At 37.1% G+C, this 18831-nt stretch overlaps 1 protein-coding gene across 14 annotated transcripts in view; it reads right to left on the minus strand.

Annotated features, from left to right (window-relative positions):
* Positions 1-8106: 8106 nt before the first annotated feature.
* The window catches only part of LOC126268165 (band 3 anion transport protein), an 811429-nt gene continuing 800704 nt past the window's right edge, over positions 8107-18831 (minus strand). For all 14 annotated transcript variants that reach the window (XM_049973749.1, XM_049973744.1, XM_049973747.1 and 11 more), the window contains one exon: positions 8107-11316. In XM_049973749.1, the coding sequence (XP_049829706.1) occupies positions 11242-11316 (75 nt within the window). In that variant the 3' untranslated portion in view covers positions 8107-11241. The remainder of the gene's footprint in view (positions 11317-18831) is intronic.

Genomic DNA, 18831 nt, shown 5'->3' on the forward strand with positions numbered 1-18831 from the left:
CCACATGCTACCACTAATCTAGCGAAGAATATTATTTCTGGCTTCCACCTTCATTCTCATACTCTCACAATGCCGCCTGTATGTCAAAGAACAATCCTGAGTGACTCCCAAATATTTTGGATGGGTCATATTTACTAACAGTATTTTTTGCCATGTGTTGTTAAGTTTGTGATGTGCCTATGAGACAGTTGTGTTTTAGTTGTATTTGGATGAAGTTGATTGTGAGAGTAATAGACACTCAACTGTCTCAATACATCTGTCAGGTTGGCCTCCTGTTTTCTGAAGATTTCCCGTGATTTGCTAACGCTAGATCATTGACGTAAAGGATTTGTGTATTTCCTAAAAACAATGGATGAGACCTGCGAAAAATTTCAAGGATTACAAAAAATGGCAGAACATCAGCAATAAAGGAAAATCAAAATACTAACAACAGATGATGGCAAAGACTTTTGTTGTGTGAGGTTTGACAATGTGCTGAGAAAGCATGACACTATACATCAACTAATTAATAGTTATTCACCAGCACAAAAGGTTCAGCAGAAAGATTGAACAGAACTGAGATAGAAAAGATAAGATGTACACTATTTGATGGTATACTTGTTAAAACATTTTTAGCAATAAGCAAATAAGTTCAAATTTGGAGAATAAAATATGCCATGGATGGTCAATTGGTAAGAAACCAAACAATAGTCATCTCATGGTAAATGGAAGCAAGGTCTTAGCAAAGTTAAGAAAACAAAATGGGATATAAAGGAAAAGAAAATAATGGAAAATGATAATGCTGTAGAAGCTGAAGCATAGGATCATGGCGAAATCATAATTGAAGTGGGGGAATATGAAGCAAAAGAATAGTCTGATCCTATATCAAGAGAAGACTTACATGATGCTTCAGAAGAATCAGTTAAATCTGGGGAAGAAATTGATAACTGAAAACTTTTTCACATGAAGATGAAGTGAATAAGATCAGAAGGTTATGGCAGCAGTTCTGACCAAATAGAAGATTTGCTGCTTATGAGACTTATTTTCCTCCTGGAGCTTCGGATCAAATGGAGGACCCAACAGCTGTGGAGGATGGATGCCCCTTCCAGACGTGATGAAGAGGAATGGAAACTAGCTATGGATGAAGAGATGCAGACAATGATGCTTGGGAAGTGGCAAATCTTCCAGAAAGTGCTAGTGTTGTGCAGTGGAAAAGAGTGTTCAAGAAAAAGTGCAATATCATGGTGGGATTGTAGCAAGAAGATTCAGTCAAACCCTGGGATTGATTAGGATGAAACCTTTCATCCTGTGATAATGCATCCTATTTGTAAGGGCTTTATTTAATGAACTAGATTAAACACACTTCTTGATGGAAGACACCCTTTTTAAACGGTATTCCCAAACAGGAAATTTTCTAATGCAACCTGAAGGTTTTAATTTTTGAAGTAAAAAAGGTTTATGTAAGGTGTCAAACTGTCATCCAGAGGGTAGAATCCAAGAATAAATGATGTTTTAAATTGCTTGGATTACAATAGATCTGGAGTAGAACATTGCTTGTTTTCAAAACACACGGATAAAGTCATGTTTACTATGATTGCTTTATATATTGATGATTTCTATTTCTTTTTCTTTTTTTTTTTTTCAAATGGCACAAATGAGCCTGAATTCTTGAAACATGAGCTAAGTTTGGACTTCAAAGTAAAGGGTTTAGGAAGTGCTAAAAATTGTTTAGTGTTGTAAAATCAAGTATGACAACATTAATGGAGTGTTAACTTTAAATCAAGAGAAGTATATTGATCAGCTGTTGGGAAGGTTCACTTTGACCAATTGTAAAACTGTAAAAACTCCTATTGAAAATTAACTTGATTTTCTGTGTGGAAAAGAAAACAAGGTTGATGATGTTCCTTATCAAGCCATAACAGGTACCTTAAAGTGTTTGTCAAGTATTTACTAGGCCAGATATTTGTTTCAGTGTGAGTTACTTCAACCAGTTTAATAATTCATATTCTGACAAATTATGGAAATGTGTTAATAGAATTTTGAGATATGTGAACGAAACTAATACTTAATGTCTGAATTTTACAAAAGGAGATATAGAATAAATTTGTTGTTCCTTAGACAGAAAATTATACACCAGCTTTATTTTTAAATCGTGTGGCTATGTAGTTTCATGGCAAAGTGCTTAGTAGAAAGCTGTTGCTCTTTGTAGCACAGAGACTGAATATATGGCTTTTTCTGAGCCTTATCGAGAAGTCATTTATTTGAGTTACTGCATGAACTGATAAGCTATAATAAGTGTGCAACTTCATTTAATGATAATCAGAGTGCATTAAATTTATCTGTTGAGCCTTACCATTACAAAATGTCAATGAATATTGATGTTTGACATCATTATACAGTGTGTTCGTAAGTTACCATTACAAACTTCTAGGACCTTTAGAGGGCAGTGAGTTGATACTATTTTGAGATGGAACCCAAGTCCGGAAACATACCATTTCTAAGCTACAACCATTGGAAAAGATGTTGGTAAAGCAACGGCTTTTACAAGCATTTCATTAGGCATGACCTACTACAGAATTTGGTTTGCAATCCCACTCATTAATAGCCAAAGAAAGTGCTCTTGTACTCAGTGGTAGGTTCTCTTCAACATGATGCCATATGACCTCTTCCAATTTAGGTGTACAGTGTCTCCTTGGAGCACAATAGTCATGCCTCTTGATGGTGAAGGTATCCTTTCTTGAAGCCATTGCATAACTGTGGAGAAATGCGCATGACATTGTGGAGAATGGTCTTGATACTGGTGACAAATACCTCTTCCATTACCGTGAGCTTCGCCATTCAAAAAGATCATGTTTGTGTATTCTGCAAACATGTACTCAACCATGTTAATCTAATACTCATATACACATGAATCAGGCTTGAGTCAGGACAGACGGCAAATGGCATCAGCCAATTTCATGCTACCACCCGCCACGGTCGCTGCCCTGTTGAAACATTTTACTTACAGACAAATGATAAACAAAATAGACATAATGACAAAACGATTATGAAATGAAAAACATTATGAGTTTGAGGACTGTAAGGGCCTAGGTGTACATAAGAAGATAACTTGAGTGTTTTGGAATGGGGGCATTGAGCTTAATCAAAGCATTCGGATGAATATCTGTGGTCTCTATGAGCCATCGTCTTTTGTATGTCTTTCTTTTATATATAACAATGAAAACAATCAATTTTTGACAATGTAATATAACTGGACAGATGAAAAATCTATTCACCAAGTGGCAGCGGAACACAAATATACAAGATGGTTTTATGTATGCAAACTTTAGGACCCAATGGCCTCTGGCAAAAGGGTTGAGGACAAAGGAAGAGGGTGAAGGGAAAGAACTGGAGATTTTTAGGAAAAGAGGTAAAGTTCAGAAAAGTCTCCAGAACTCTAGGTCAGGGGTGACTTACCGAATGGGATGTCTTTCCTTCTCATCTCGTCTAATAAGTCCCCCCTGACCCGGGGCTCTGAGTGACTTTTCTGAAGTCTGCCCCTTTTCCTATGTGGGTAACACATTAGTTGAAAGACAGGCAAATGGAAAGGTGCAAAAACACATGAGATTTTGCTTCCAAAAAAGGAAATCTTTTTGCATTGTATAGTTACAGGGGATGAAAAGTGGATATATTTTGAGAATGCCAAGAGCAAAAATCGTGGGTAGATCCAGCACACCAGGCACATTGACCATCAGATCAAATCACTTTGGCAGAAAGATGATGCTCTGTGTTTGGTGGGACCAGAGGGGTGTGATCTATTATGAGCTGTTAAAACCTGGGCATCTTAATACCAAAATGTTACAAGCAACAAGTTGAACCATTCGCTGGTTGGGAAAGGACCACAATACTGAAAGAGTCAACCCAATGTTACTTTTCTTCATGACAATATGCCTGCACATGTGGCAAAACAAGTTCACAGCACATTGGAAGCATTTGGCTGTGTAGTTCTACCCCATGCAGCTTATTCGCCAGAGTTGGCCCCTACTGACTGCCACCTGTTTGCATCAATGGGTCACACACCTGCCCAGCAGAGCTTTGGTTCATACAAAGAATTGAAAAGATGTCTCGATGACAGCAGCCAAAGGGGAAAACTTTTACTGGCATGATATTCACCAATTGTCCAAAATATGGGAAAATGTATAACAAACAATGGAGCACATACTATTTATCATTCTTCTGAATTTAACATGTTCTTTTAGACAAAAAATTTGCATTTCATACTTGAACACCTGGTATCAACTTAACACTGTGTGCAGTAAAATATGTGAGTATCTTTAACATGAAGTGATCTAATGAGGTGGTCTGTAATACGTCCACTAATGTACTCAATACAAGTAGATAATCAGTGGAATCCACATGTGGCAGAATTGTCAATAGAAGTTAATGTGATGCCATTTTTTACTGTGACATTTTACCATTTCCAAGTAAATGAGATGTGAAGAAAATAAATCAAAAGAAAAATATGCAGCAGCATGTATCTTTTCATACTGCCTAGGACATAATGACAAGTAATCTGTTACTTCAATAGTTGGTACTGAAATCCATTTCTTTTTCCTAAAAGCAGTAAAAGTACTAAATTAGCAATAAACTTGCTAGAAGAGTGCATAGTAAATATGAACATTTGCCAACTGGCATATTCCAGCAGAAGTTTATCATTGTTATGGTAAAAGTGAAGATGGTGGTTTCAGGTGGGGCACTAGCAATCTACACAGAAGTGAAAACATTCACAGGATTACAAGTAATAAAAAGGTTGCAGAGTGTAGTCGACAGACAATGGGCACAATTTTTTACAAAGAACTAACAACTAATTTTAAAGTAAGTACCTTAAATACCTTAAAGAATCTGCAGACTAGGTTTAGGAGGATGATGCCTGCCTCTGAAGGCCTTGATGAACCAGCATATACTGCGCAAGAGATTTTTCACCTACAGGTGGCAAGGCTGTATTGGAAGTAGTGTTGGTGGATAGTAGGTTTAATGTGGACAAATGTGTGGATGGAGTCATCAGGAAGGTGGCACATTAGCTTGAGGAGCAGATGGGAGAGGTGTTGAGATTGTGAAGGAACGAGGATAAAGTGACTTGGCAGTGCAGGTCATGAAAATATCATCAATGAACCTAGATCAGACTATTGGGAAACTAGGAAGGTTCCCACTGTATGGCCCATAAACAGATTGGCAAAGGAGCCACAGCCTTGCCACCCATGGATGACTTATCTGCAAACTTATCTGCAATGACAAGAACAATTGGGTAACAACATGCTGAAGGTCTCATTATGGCCTTCAAAGGCACACAATACTCCCCAAATCTTGTCTGTAAATAGATTTCCTGTGCCATATCAATCCCCCCCCCCCCCCCCCCCAAAAAAAAAGCTACAAAGGAGTGACCCCTCTTCACCTAATACCACCCTTGACTGGAACAACTGAACCACAACCTTTATCAGGGTCTTTTGGTTATCTATCATCATACTCTGAAATGAGGGATAGCTTAACCAAGATCCTTCCCATTCTTCCTAAAGTGGTGTTGTGCTGTCCACCCAACCTACACAACATCCTAGTCCATCTCTACACTGCTCCCACTTTCATCCTTTGCCACTGGGATCGTAGCCCTATGGAAGACCCAGGTGCAAGACCTGCCAAATTCAGCCATCCAGCTCATCCTATTTCACTCCTCACATGCTTATCCGGCCCCATAAGAGGCCAGGCCACATGTGAAAGCAGCCATGTCTTACACCACCTCTGCTCAAACACTGCACAGCTTTTTATGTTGGTATGACTACCAACCAGCTGTCCACCAGGATGAATGGCCATTGCCAAACTGCTGTCAAGAACAAAATTAACCACCCAGTGACACATCATGCAGCTAAGCACAACAAGCTTAATTTTAATGAGTGCTTCACAACCTGGGTCATGTGGAACCTTCCCTCTACCATGACCTTCTCTGAACTACAGTGACTGGACTTATCATTGCAACACATTCTCTGCTGGCCTCAATCTCTGGTAAACCATTGCCCCACATATTCCACCCAACAATTCCTCCCTCTGAATTCACATCTCTACATCACCTACTGTGTGTGCCCTGCGCTCGGGCTCCAACACCCATGGATCACAAGTCACCTGCTTCCTAGCCAGCAAACCGGCTGCCTGCTCTGAGCTGCTTGCCATCCACCAGCAACTCCCCTCTCTGCCTCTCTCTACCTCTCCCCATCCCATATAACACAGACAGCAGTGTCACTCTTGGCATCATGGTGGGGAGAGTTATCAGGTATGACATCAAGTCATGGCTGTTAGTGATTGAGAGAAGTCTGATGGCACAAAAGTACATCATGGACATACTGTATCCTCTATCGTGATCTATCATGCAACAGTATTTTGGTACCTCTTTTCGACAAGAAAATGGCTTGTGTCTCTATGAACTACCTGCATGATGGGTACTCTCATGGCCAGCAAAAGCCTCACAGCTCTCCCTGAGAGAACATGTGTGGGATCAGCTTGGACATCATCTCTATCCCAGCACCAGTATATCAGGGATGAGATACAACTTATGTGGGCCACTTTGCTGCAGGAGGGGATACAATGGCATTATGAGGGGATACAATGGCATTATGACATGCTTCTCAACTGAATCAGTGATATATATTCAGGCCAGAGAGGCTGTAATGAAATACTGATAAGTGGGCTCACACTGTTAAATTATTTGTAAATTTCTCTCTATTTTGTAATCACATACCCTCTCAACCTGTGAAGTCACATTTTGTTTCCTCCTCCCTTTCTCGGTATTTCAGTTGTTTTGTCAGGGTGTGTATGTGTCTCATGTAGATACAACAAAATTTCCCTACAGAAGGAGCAGGATGATTTGATTTCAGGGGGTGAAAGTCCAAAAACTTACCAACATAAACACTTAAAGAGTAGAAAAAACGATACCTATATTCCTGAACTGGTAGTTCCTTCCTCTGGAAGCAAAGAGGGATATATTCATAAAGGCTGGTAGGATGAATAGTTTACTCATACTCCAGGCTGAGAAGGATCCATTTGTTGTGAGGAAGCTATCTAATAAAAAATGAGTCACTGTGAACTTAGTGTGTGAATGGGTGGCCCCTCCTTTCCAACTATCCCTCAGTACTTTTAACAAAACATTATCAAGTTTATTTTTTTAAAAGAAGAATCTGTTCCTTTCCCTTTTGTTTTCAGTACATCAATATTCAACCTAGGTTATTCACATTTAAAGGTGCAGTAGTGTCACATAAAATGCTTAAATTTTGAGCAACTCTTTAAAGGAGAAAGGAAGTTGTATTGTATTGAGAGCAACAATTCTGATGAAACAAAATTAATATTGCAACAATGTTTGTTATTAAAATTAAGGAGCCAGGCTGAGTAGAAGTGGCAATTAACAGAGTACTCTTGAGAGGCTAGAGTATTGAAGAGGATGCTCAGGAGGTGTTGCAGGGAAATAAAAGCAGTTTTTATTGCACAACAATAAATAGTTGATGGTTGTATGGAGCACATTTTGCAATAAAACATCAAATTAAAAAAAAAGGTATGGATGTTTGAAACAATGCTTGAAGTTTATTGAAATCATTATTTTTTATACAAATAAAAAAAGGAATATTATTTAATAAATTTTGATTTTACTCAGAGTATGAATGGGCTTGCACATATTTCTGGTATAGTTTACACCCTGTGATAAATTTCTAGGAGGGCTTTCAAGACCAATTTTTATTTTAGACTGCAGGAATTTAAGAGAAGAGGCGAAACATATAATGGATCTATTTTACTTGTGACTTTGACATTTTTTTATTTAATATGAGAGTTATTTCAATTAACATAACTGCAATTTGGAAATAACCAGGTGATTACCCATTTTAGTCCTTACAGTGTGTGAATATGCATAACACATGTTAGGAATTGGAAGACAGCGTGGCAGTTAATGCGTTTTTTTAGTATCTATGGAAAAATTAATTGTATTATTTGTGATTAAATGCATGAGTTCCTACTTCATTTATGATTAACACATTTATGTACGCACACTCCAGTATCCAAGTGTGGATAGAGTTCTCTTGAATTATTGACACGTTTAACATCATAACAATAAAATAACAAGAAGACTTCCAGGTATTTATTTTGAATATGTTCCAAATAATGTATGTTGTATACATTTTATCTCATGGGATACATGAGTAGTTTTAAGTGTTACAATTAATTTAGGAAAAAGATACATGATAAGACTTTCACCATTCTGAGATAACAGAAAATATCAGATCTGCTGCTACAATAACTCTTTCGGTGTAAGTAGTCATAAAGAAAACTTTTTCTTAATGATTACTTTCCATTATTCATATTTTTATGTGAATAAGTACAATGTTTAATACTGTATGTTAGCACTACGTACATTTTCTATCACAGAATGTTTTGTGACATGGTTATTTAGGCTAATGTCACCCAAAACCATGATTCACATGAAAGAAATACAAAAAATATATCCAGGATAACATCCCATGTTTAAGATGAATGTTTTAAAAATATATTACTCTTCCATATAAAATATGGCTATAAGAAAGTCATCTGCTTAAGGGTAACCACAAATCAGACATTTTGAAAGCTTGGCAGTCCACAAATCTAAAATTCATAAATTTCAGCAGACAGAAGAAAGTAGTTCTTTAATCACAGACGAGCAGCTGATTACATCTCAAGACAGGCTGGAACTACTTAATCTGCCAAAATTGCTCCACTGTATAATGGCAAATTTTCATAAAGTTCATATTCTACACATCTGCTCTTTTAAGCACAGTAACAATCTGTTAATGAAACCAGTTATTTAAATAAATTTAATGGAATAATGTAACATTATCTTAGACAAAGTCATGAAGCTCAGGTAGAATCCTAAGAGTATCCCTTGAGATAGTAAGGGGAAAATTAATAGTTGCAATTATATTCTAATGTCCTACGTAAAAATTTAAAATTACAGCTTGAGATAAAGCAAAAAACACTGTAGAGAAACAGTCTTTGTCAATTACTGAGTTATTTATGGAGCTAAGTATTACCACTATATCACATTCTTTGCCAGTGAGTGTACAAGTACAATAAATAGTCCTAAATTCCAGATAGACAGTGTGTTGAAGATCGATAAGAATTATACAGTTAATTATTTTGAAAGAAATGACTGTTACAGTGCAAAACATGTCAGTCTATATGACTTTCTATTCAAATGAACTACTTAACTCAACATATATATACTTCATGTGGTCCCTACAGATATTTAGTGCTTTACAAATTCCTTCCACTTTGCTGAATGCTTTACCTATTACAGACATTTACTGCAGTGGCAGCATGATGTGAATACTACCTAATCAAATTGATATAGTAAGTCACACATTCCATTTTTTCCAGCTGAAGTAATGGATTTCAACAACAGCGTATGAAACATATCGTGTTATATTTTCTTCATTTTTTTTATTCACTTAAGTAGCTTATATCTATCAACGTTTATTTTTCCCCACTCAAATTTTGTTTTGTTTCTCAGCATTTTTCTGTTCACTCAAGTTTATTACCATAAGTCCCTAGCAGAGCACCAGTTTTATATTGCAGGTACTTCACAATGATTCTTTTAACTCTCGTGTAAATCGGTACATAACTGTACATTGTTTACAATGGAAGAAGGTTAACATCATAAATAAGAAATGATGAGAGATCACTTCATACACATCGCTCCTTCAGTTGTAGTGAAGCAAAATTATGGAAATCAATATCATACTGAAAATAAAAACAGATAATACCAGGTTATTCACATTTGTCTGATACTGAAAATGTAGCTTACTGGTTACTTGGACTCAGAGTGCTTGTAAACAAGAGTCATGAAAAGGTTTATTTGTATACAGCATGTATAATTTCCTCAGAGATACTAATACTAAAGTTTTGCTGAATAGTATCATATGTGAAGCAGTCAATCAAACTAAACACATCATAAAAGAAATATCATCATGTTAGTGCCACAGGCCATTAAGTCAGTATCAGTAACCACAAAACTAATTAGAGGCCGGAAGAACTTGAAAGAAGTAGCACCATGTCCATTACAATTGGTGTTTAAGCAATACATCTGTGTAAATTTCTAAAAATATATTTATTATGTTATTTCACAACTTTCACACAATATCCATGACAATAAGATAAGTTAATAATCTATATCTCTCCTCCATACCTCCTTAATTTCTCACTTTCATTTCACGTCGTTTGCATTATTGTGCGCTAACTCATGCCTCTCTCTCTCTCTCTCTCTCTCTTTCTCTCTCTCTCTCTCTCTCTCTCTCCACACACACACACACACACACACAAAACACAAAAGTACATATGATCACATATATACATATAAGGATGCTTCACAGTGAATGACATAGTACTCATCTTCAACATTATTAACTACAATATAATCAATGTGGGAAGAGTCATTGTTCCATCTTAACACCAACTACATTGATTTCCACAAACTTAAACCTTAAATACACTATCATGAAAAAGGACAGGTACTGATAGTAATGGACAGCTGATGTAAATAGAATTGTTGCCTCGTAGAGAAAACATAATGACAAAATGAAATGTTTAATTATTCCATAAATAATGTCAGACTGCTTGAAAGTCGGCAGAAAATGATTCTCAAGAAATAAAATTTTTATACTATATGAAAGCCAGATAGAGGCAAACAGCTTTCTAGAACACTTTTCTTGCAAAATAGCTGTATGCACATTCTCATATTGTAGACAATATATATTTATTTCCTTTTATGTCTCTTGCAGTATTCTACTGAGGACAATGAATGTACACATAAGGTAAAGTAATAATAGCTCATTTGTTTTACTAATAAGAAAGAGAGCTAGTAGATGAAAGACTCATTTTAAAGAAATTATCATAGCTGCTTAACTGTTACATTATCAATTAATTACATACATACAGGAAATTTTTTTTAGAAATCTTTTTTTTTACAAGGCACTTGGAAAGAGAAGATCACACACACTTTTCAAAGTTTTGGTTTCAAGAGAGCCAACTTTATGGAACTGTTTAAATGCTGTTTGTTCAGAAGAACACATCACCACTCATAAATGAGTCAAATGATTATTGCTTTTAATTTTATGTCCATCTAGATTCTGCATGACGCATTACAGTTACAGATGTAGCTCTTTCCTGCAGCTACAAAATAATGGAAAATGTACATGTAGTGCAGAATATGAGATTTTTTTTCTATCCTGGTAATGGTGCCTCAGTGTAGAAATCTAACTCATCTTCTTTGTCACCATCTGCTTCTTTACTGTCCAGCTGAAATAATAATGTGCAATGCTTTAGAAACAACATACATGTCACCAATTTTCAGATTTTTTTGTTCTCTCAGTTGAATGTTTATATTTAATATTTGTCTGTAATGTATAATATCTTTCTTCTAGTAATATACACTTGTGAATTTAGTCTGTTATCTTTGTTGATAAGCAGAGCTCTCTCCTCAGAGATTAAAGACACGCCCAAAACACATTTACAGGATAAGAGTCACTAATTTTTCATATTTTTCATTTTGCTATATGGACTGCAAATGTTTTGCATGAAACATCTGTGATAAGAGATATCATCTGTTTGTGAGCAGACTGACATGCCTTTACAAAGGTTGCACAGAACTCAATGTAATTACAAGTGGAATAGTGACTATCCATATCTCCAGAGACTACATCCTCAATGCTTATTGTGGTGCAATAGATAATGATTTTGTCCTATCATGTAAAAACTTCATATCACTAAATGCCAGATTTTCAGTAGCAAACAGTTCAAAATATGAAGTGGGCTATAACATCTTCAGGATTATTACATTTCTCTAACCAACACCTTTAATGTGCCAGGAGCAATTTTTCAACAATACCTTTGTTTCTAGAATAATAACGAAGTGGGTCACACATTAAAAGATTTGATGTATTATTGAACACAGGTGACTATTTTAAGAGTGAGAGTTTTAGACTGCTTTATTTCCTGCACATTTATTTGACATGATAAGCAATTTTCATTTCTTTTTTATTCAAAATAAATTGTCTTGATTTTATAGGATGGAGTTATAACTGTTTACCAGATATGACTCTTATGACTCATTATCAGAAGAACTAACAAATACTGACAAGACAAAATGCAAGGTACTACTAAATATAAAAAATTAAATACTTGCAAGATAAAGAGAAAAATAAATGTATACCCAGTATCATGCCACAAAAGGTATATGTCAAACAGTCAACTAACACACACTTTAAGCACTTGACAACAATGCTGTGCCTGCTCACCTACCAACCTTATAAAGTGGAATGCTTATGTTTGTAAAAGGCACACCAGCTTGCTTAGCTTATAAGCACAGGAAGTACAATTATAAAAAAATACATGTTTAAGAACTATAATGTAATCATTATTTATTGCAAGAGTATGTGAGGCAGTTGCCGTCAAGTGACCAAAATGGGTATTAGCTGACTGTTTGAAATTTTAAACTTTTGTAACAAGATACTATGCATATTTTTAGTTTTCTCTTTATCTTTACCTTCTTAACTTTTAATATTCATTAGTAGTTTTGCATTTCATCATTCCAGTATCTTTACATGTGATGGCAACTCACAAGATGCAAAGCAGGTAAACTATTTTAAGTCTACCCAGTGCAACCAAGGCAATTGAGAATAAATACACTACTGGCCAATAAAATTGCTACAACCAAGAAGAAATGCAGATGATAAACGGGTATTCATTGGACAAATATATTATACTAGAACTGGCATGCGATTACATTTTCACGCCATTTGGATGCATAGATCCTGAGAAATCAGTACCCAAACCAACCACCTCTGGCCCTAATAACAGCCTTGATATGCCTGGGCATTGAGCCAAATAGAGCTTGGATGGCGTGTACAGGTACAGCTGCCCATGCAGCTTAAACACGATACCACAGCTCATCAAGAGTAGTGACTGGCGTATCGTGATAAGCCAGTTGCTCGGCCACCATCAACCAGATGTTTTCAATTGGTGAGAGATCTGGAGAATGTGCTGGCCAGGACAGCAGTCGAATATTTTCTGTATCCAGAAAGGCCCGTACAGGACCTGCAACATGCTGTCATGCATTATCCTGCTGATATGTAGTGTTTGCAGGTATCGAATGAAGGGTAGAGCCACGGGTCGAAACACATCTGAAATGTAATGTCCGCTGTTCAAAGTGCCATCAATGCGAACAACAGGTGACCGAGACGTGTAACCAATGGCACCCCATACCACCACACCTGGTGATACGCCAGTATGGCGATGATGAATACACGCTTCCAATGTGCACGATGTCGCCAAACACGGATGTACCATCATGATGCTGTAAACAGAACTTGGATTCATCTGAAAGAATGACATTTTGCCATTCGTGCACCCAGGTTTGTTGTTGAGTACAACATAGCAGGCGCTCCTGTCTGTGATGCAGCGGGAAGGGTAACCGCAGTCGTGGTCTCTGAGCTTATAGTTCATGTTGCTGCAAATATCATCAAACTGTTCATGCACATGGTTGTTGTCTTGCAAACGCCCCCATCTGTTGACTGAGGGATCAAGATGTGGCTGCACGATCCGTTACAGCCATGCAGATAAGATGCCTGTCATCTCAACTGCTGGTCATATGAGGCCATTGGGATCCAGCACAGCATTCCGTATTACCCTCCTGAAACCACTGATTCCCTATTCTGCTAACAGTCATTGGATCTCGACTAACGCGAGCAGCAATGTCGCAATACGATAAACCACAATCGCGATAGGCTACAATCCGACCTTTATCAAAGTCGGAAACGTGATGGTACGCATTTCTCCTCCTCACATGAGGCATCAAAACAATGTTTCACCAGGCAATGCTGGTCAACTGCTGTTTGTATATGACAAATCAGTTGGAAAATGTCCTCATGCTAGCACGTTGTAGGTGTTGCCACCGGCACCAACCTTGTATGAATGCTCTGAAAAGCTAATCATTTGCATATCACAGCATCTTCTTCCTGTCAGTTAAATTTTATGTCTATAGCATGTTATCTTCATTTTTCGCTAGAATAATGTCCAGCAGTGTAAGTATTTTCCACAATAGATTGCATGCTCGAATGCAAAATTTCAATGAATTTTCAGTTACCAGCATTAGTGAAGCTCAATTTGGAAAGAGAATGCCAGTAATAATGCATGTGAAAAATGAAGAGCACACCTGTGCATTAAGAGTCACTGCATACTTGCATTCATATACTATGCTCTGGTGGTGCATAAACTGCTGAGCAGTTGAAAATATCTTTACAACACCATCTAGAATTGTGGAACAATAAAACACACACAGGCTCAATTTATGTATGGTTTTGTCTAGTATTATTCATATAGCTGTGAACACACATGAAAGGGCTTAACAATATGCTAGTCAAAGTTTATAGATACAGATTTGAAAATAATGTTGTGCAGATTGTCTAGTTGTTTAATTTGGTGGGAACAGCTTTGTCAAATTTAGGAAGAAATGACAGATTATACACAATGTGGTCAAAAGTATCCAGACACCTGGCTGAAAATTACTTACAAGTTTGTGGCATCTCCACCAGTAATGCTGGAATTTAATATGGTGTTGGCCTACCCTTAGCCTTGATGACAGCTTGCACTCTTGCAGGCATACATTCAAGGTGCTGCAAGGTTTCTTGGGGAATGGCAGTCTATTCTTCACAGAGTGCTGCACTGAGGACAGGTATCGGTGTCAGTTGGTGAGGCCTGGCATGAAGTTGGCATTCCATGTTCTACAGGATTCAGGTCAGGACTCTGTGCAGGCCAGTCCATTACAGGGATGTTATTTTCGTGTAACCACTCTGCTTCAGGCAGTGCATTATGAACAGGCGCTTGATCATGTTCAAAGATGCAATTGCAATCCCAAAATTGCTCTTCAACAGTAGGAAGCACGGATGTGCTTAAAACATCAATGTAGGCCTGTGTTGTGATAGTGCAATGCAAAACAACAAGGGGTGCAAGCCCCCTCCTTGAAAAAAACTACACCATAACACCACTGCCTCCAAATTTTACTGTTGGCACTACACACGCTGGCAGATGATGTTCACCAGGCACTCACCATACCCACAACCTACCACTGGATTGCCACATGGTGTACTGTGATTTGTCACTCCCACAACACTTTTCCACTGTTCGATCGTCCAATGTTTATGCTCCTTACACCAAGCGAGGTGTCATCTGGCATTTACCAGTGTGATGTGTCGCTTACGAGCAGGGGTTCGACCATGAAATCCAAATTTTCTCACCTGCTGCCTAACTGTAATAGTACTTGCAGTGGATCTTGATGCAGTTTGGAATTCCTGTGTGATGGTCTGGATAGATGTTTGCCTATTACACATTATGACCCTCTTCAACTGTTGGCGGTCTCTTTCAGTCAACAAATGAGGTCAGTCTGTACGCTTTTGTTCTGTAAATGTACCTTCACATTTACACTTCACTATCACATCAGAAACAGTGGACCTAGGAATGTTTAGGAGTGTGGAAATCTTGCATACAGATGTATGACATAAGTTATACCCAATCACCTGACCATGTTCGAAGTCCATGAGTTCCACGGAGCACCCCATTCCACTCTCTCACGATTTCTAATGACTACTAAGGTCACTGATATGGAGTACATGGCAGTAGGTGGCAGCACAATGCACCTAATATGAAAAATGTATTTTTTGGGTGTGTGTATGGATACTTTTGATCACATAGTGTATTAAGAAACACCTTAAATTAGAAAAACACTCTGTTCTATGGCAGAAAAAAATTCTGCTAGTTCTCAACAGAAACATTTATCAGTGGCAGAAAGATATAAGAATGCTGAAACAAGAAATCATCTCAGAAAAAGAACTGTTGAAAGTTTTACTAAGGCAAAAATTCCACTTTGAAAGCTGCAAAATTGTGCTGAGGGTGTGGACTGATGAAATCCTGAATAAAGGTCAATCTTACATTTGGACTCTGCGTAAGTTATATTCAACAAGTTAGTAATATGTTTTTGAGATTGATGATTAAGATATGTGTTAGAAATAACAGGGAGAACAGCCTTCAGGTCTTGTATATACACTATATCTTACATATAGAGTCAGTTTTTCTTCCACACCATAACAGCATCACAGAGGGCTCATCAAACTTCCTTTCTATTTCTCTGCCATTCCCCTCTCGAAGAGTGTGTGGGAAAAATGACCACTTAACTCTTTCAGTGTGAGCTCTGATTTCACTTATTTTATTTTGATGATCATTTCTCCCCCATGTAGATGGGTGTCAACAAATAAAAATTTCAAATTTGGAAGAGAAAATTTGTGATTGAAATTTTGTGAAAAGGTCTCACCTCAAGAAAAATCACCTTTGTTTAAATAATTGCCACCCCAACTCACAAATAATATCCATGACACTCTCTCCCCTACTTCATGATGATAAAAAAATGGACCGATCTTCTTTGAATCTTTTTGATGTCTTCTGTCAATACTATCTGGTAAGGAACCGACATCATGGAGAGAATGGAGAAGTGTTGTGCAGGTAGTCCCTTTGGTAGACTTGCTGCATGTTCTAAGTATCCCGCCAATAAACTACAGTCTTTGGTTAGCTTTCCCAATAACATTACCTATGTGATCATTATAATTTAAGTTATTCATAACCATAATCCCTAAGTATTTTGAATTGCCAGCCTTCAGATTTGTCTGACTTATAGTGTAACTAATATTTATTAGATTCCTTTTAGTACTCATGTGGCTGACTTCAAACTTTTTATTCTTTAGAGCCAATTGCCACTTTTTACACCATTAGTGTATCTTGTCTAAATCATTTGGTAAATGGTTTAGATTTTATGATGACTTTACGAGATGGTAAATGACATCATCTTCTGCACGGGATCTAAGAGAGCTGCTCAGATTGTTTTGTAAATCATCTATATAGATTAGGAATAGCAGTGGACCTATGAAATTTCCTTGGGGAACACTAAATATCACTTCTGGTTTACTTGATGACTTTCCATCAATTACCATGAAGTGTGACCTTTCTGACAGAAAAACATGAAATCTAGTCACGAAATCTGATTAGAAGTTGCTGTCACGAGCTGTGTCAAAAGCCTTCTGGAAACATAGAAATATGGAATAAATTTGAGATCCCTTGTGAATAGCACTAATTATTTAGTGTGAATAAAGAGCTGGTTGTATTTCACAATAATGCTGTTTTCAGAATCCATGCTGACTGTGTGTCTATAGATGGGTTTCTTTAGGATAATTCATTATGTTTGAACATAGCAAAAGCTCCAAAATTTTACTGCAAATCGGTGTCAGTGATATGGGTCTGTAATTCAGTGGACTATTCTCATTTCATTTCTAAAGTAGTGAAGTGACCCATGCAGCTTTTCAGTCTTTAACAACAGACCTTTGTTGAACAAGCAGTTGTGTATGATTGCTAAGTATGGAACTAGTATACTCTAAAAGGAACCTAATTGATATACAATATGGACCAAAAGAGTTGTGTTTCCAATTCTTGTAATATGAGGGTACTTACAGCTCATTACCTATCAGGTCACATCTACCCTTGTGGTATAGGAAGAACTGACTTGATCAAACAACTGATTGTTACACACTAGCTTGAGTCATCTGAATTTTCTGTGTTCAGTCCATCCAAACAACCTCATAGCACAGATTTAGCTGGATTAAGGACTGGATTAATTTTCATTTTACTTTAGGTGGAAACACTTTTCTGAGCTTTTGGACCACATTTACGTAAGAGAGAGATTTCCTGTGTGCTATAATAGTTTGTTCTGCCCAATATAATTCCTCTTCCCAGATTATGCCAAGGTTTTCCACTGTTCTTGACAGGGTAGATAGATACCATCACGGAATATACGAAAAAAAATTTCATAAAATATTTGGCGATCAACTTGTGATATATGAAGGTGAACTGCATCTTCTTGGCGTTTAGCTGTAAAAAAAAAAAAAAAAAAAAAAAAAAAAAAAAAAAAAAAAAAAAAAAAAAAAAAAAAAAAAAAAGTGCCCACTATGATGCTGAGCTGCATCAAACTAGTCTCTAGACTGAAGACCACAACAACAACAACATGATGCTGAGCAAAGATCATCATTCACACCTCTTATGACAGTGGACATATTCTCAGGGCTCATGCTTTGCTACAACAGGCTGTTGTCAGCATGTAAGCAGTAGTTACAAGTATTTAGAACACATGAATATTATAAACACACAATGAAAAAAGCAACAAACTTAAGAACTGGACATTCAGGACTCTTTGAGAGGACATGTCTCTATGATGACTTCTCTGAACCACAGACCACCAGTCAATATTTATTTTTGAGGTAGCTGTCAAACCACAATGTCATTCTGTCTGAGAAAGCCAGTTTTTCATTTTCATAAATAATAGAGCTAAATTAACACTATCAAAAACTTTGCTGAATTAAAGTGTGGTTAAAATGGTTCCCTTACCCCTGTCTATAGTATGTTTGGTGCCATCAGTCATCTGATTAATGCAGCTGCTGCGCTATGCTGTTTTCGAAGCCTGATTGATGTCTATTGTAAGTTTTAAAGCAGCCTATCAGTTGTTTATGAACAGTATACTCTAAAGCTTTCAATGCTGCACATAATATTCTGAGCAGCCTGTAGTTGCCTGATAGCAAATTACATTGCTCAGATTCAGTAGGGTCAGTGGAATGTGTGCAACTAGTGAGAGAGAAATTGAAGATGTATGTAAGGACTAGAAAATAGTATTAACCATGTTTTTAAGCAAACGTATGCTCACCCCATCATTATCTACTCCTT

This window comes from Schistocerca gregaria, chromosome 4 (assembly GCF_023897955.1).
Source record: "Schistocerca gregaria isolate iqSchGreg1 chromosome 4, iqSchGreg1.2, whole genome shotgun sequence".
NCBI lineage: Eukaryota > Metazoa > Arthropoda > Insecta > Orthoptera > Acrididae > Schistocerca > Schistocerca gregaria.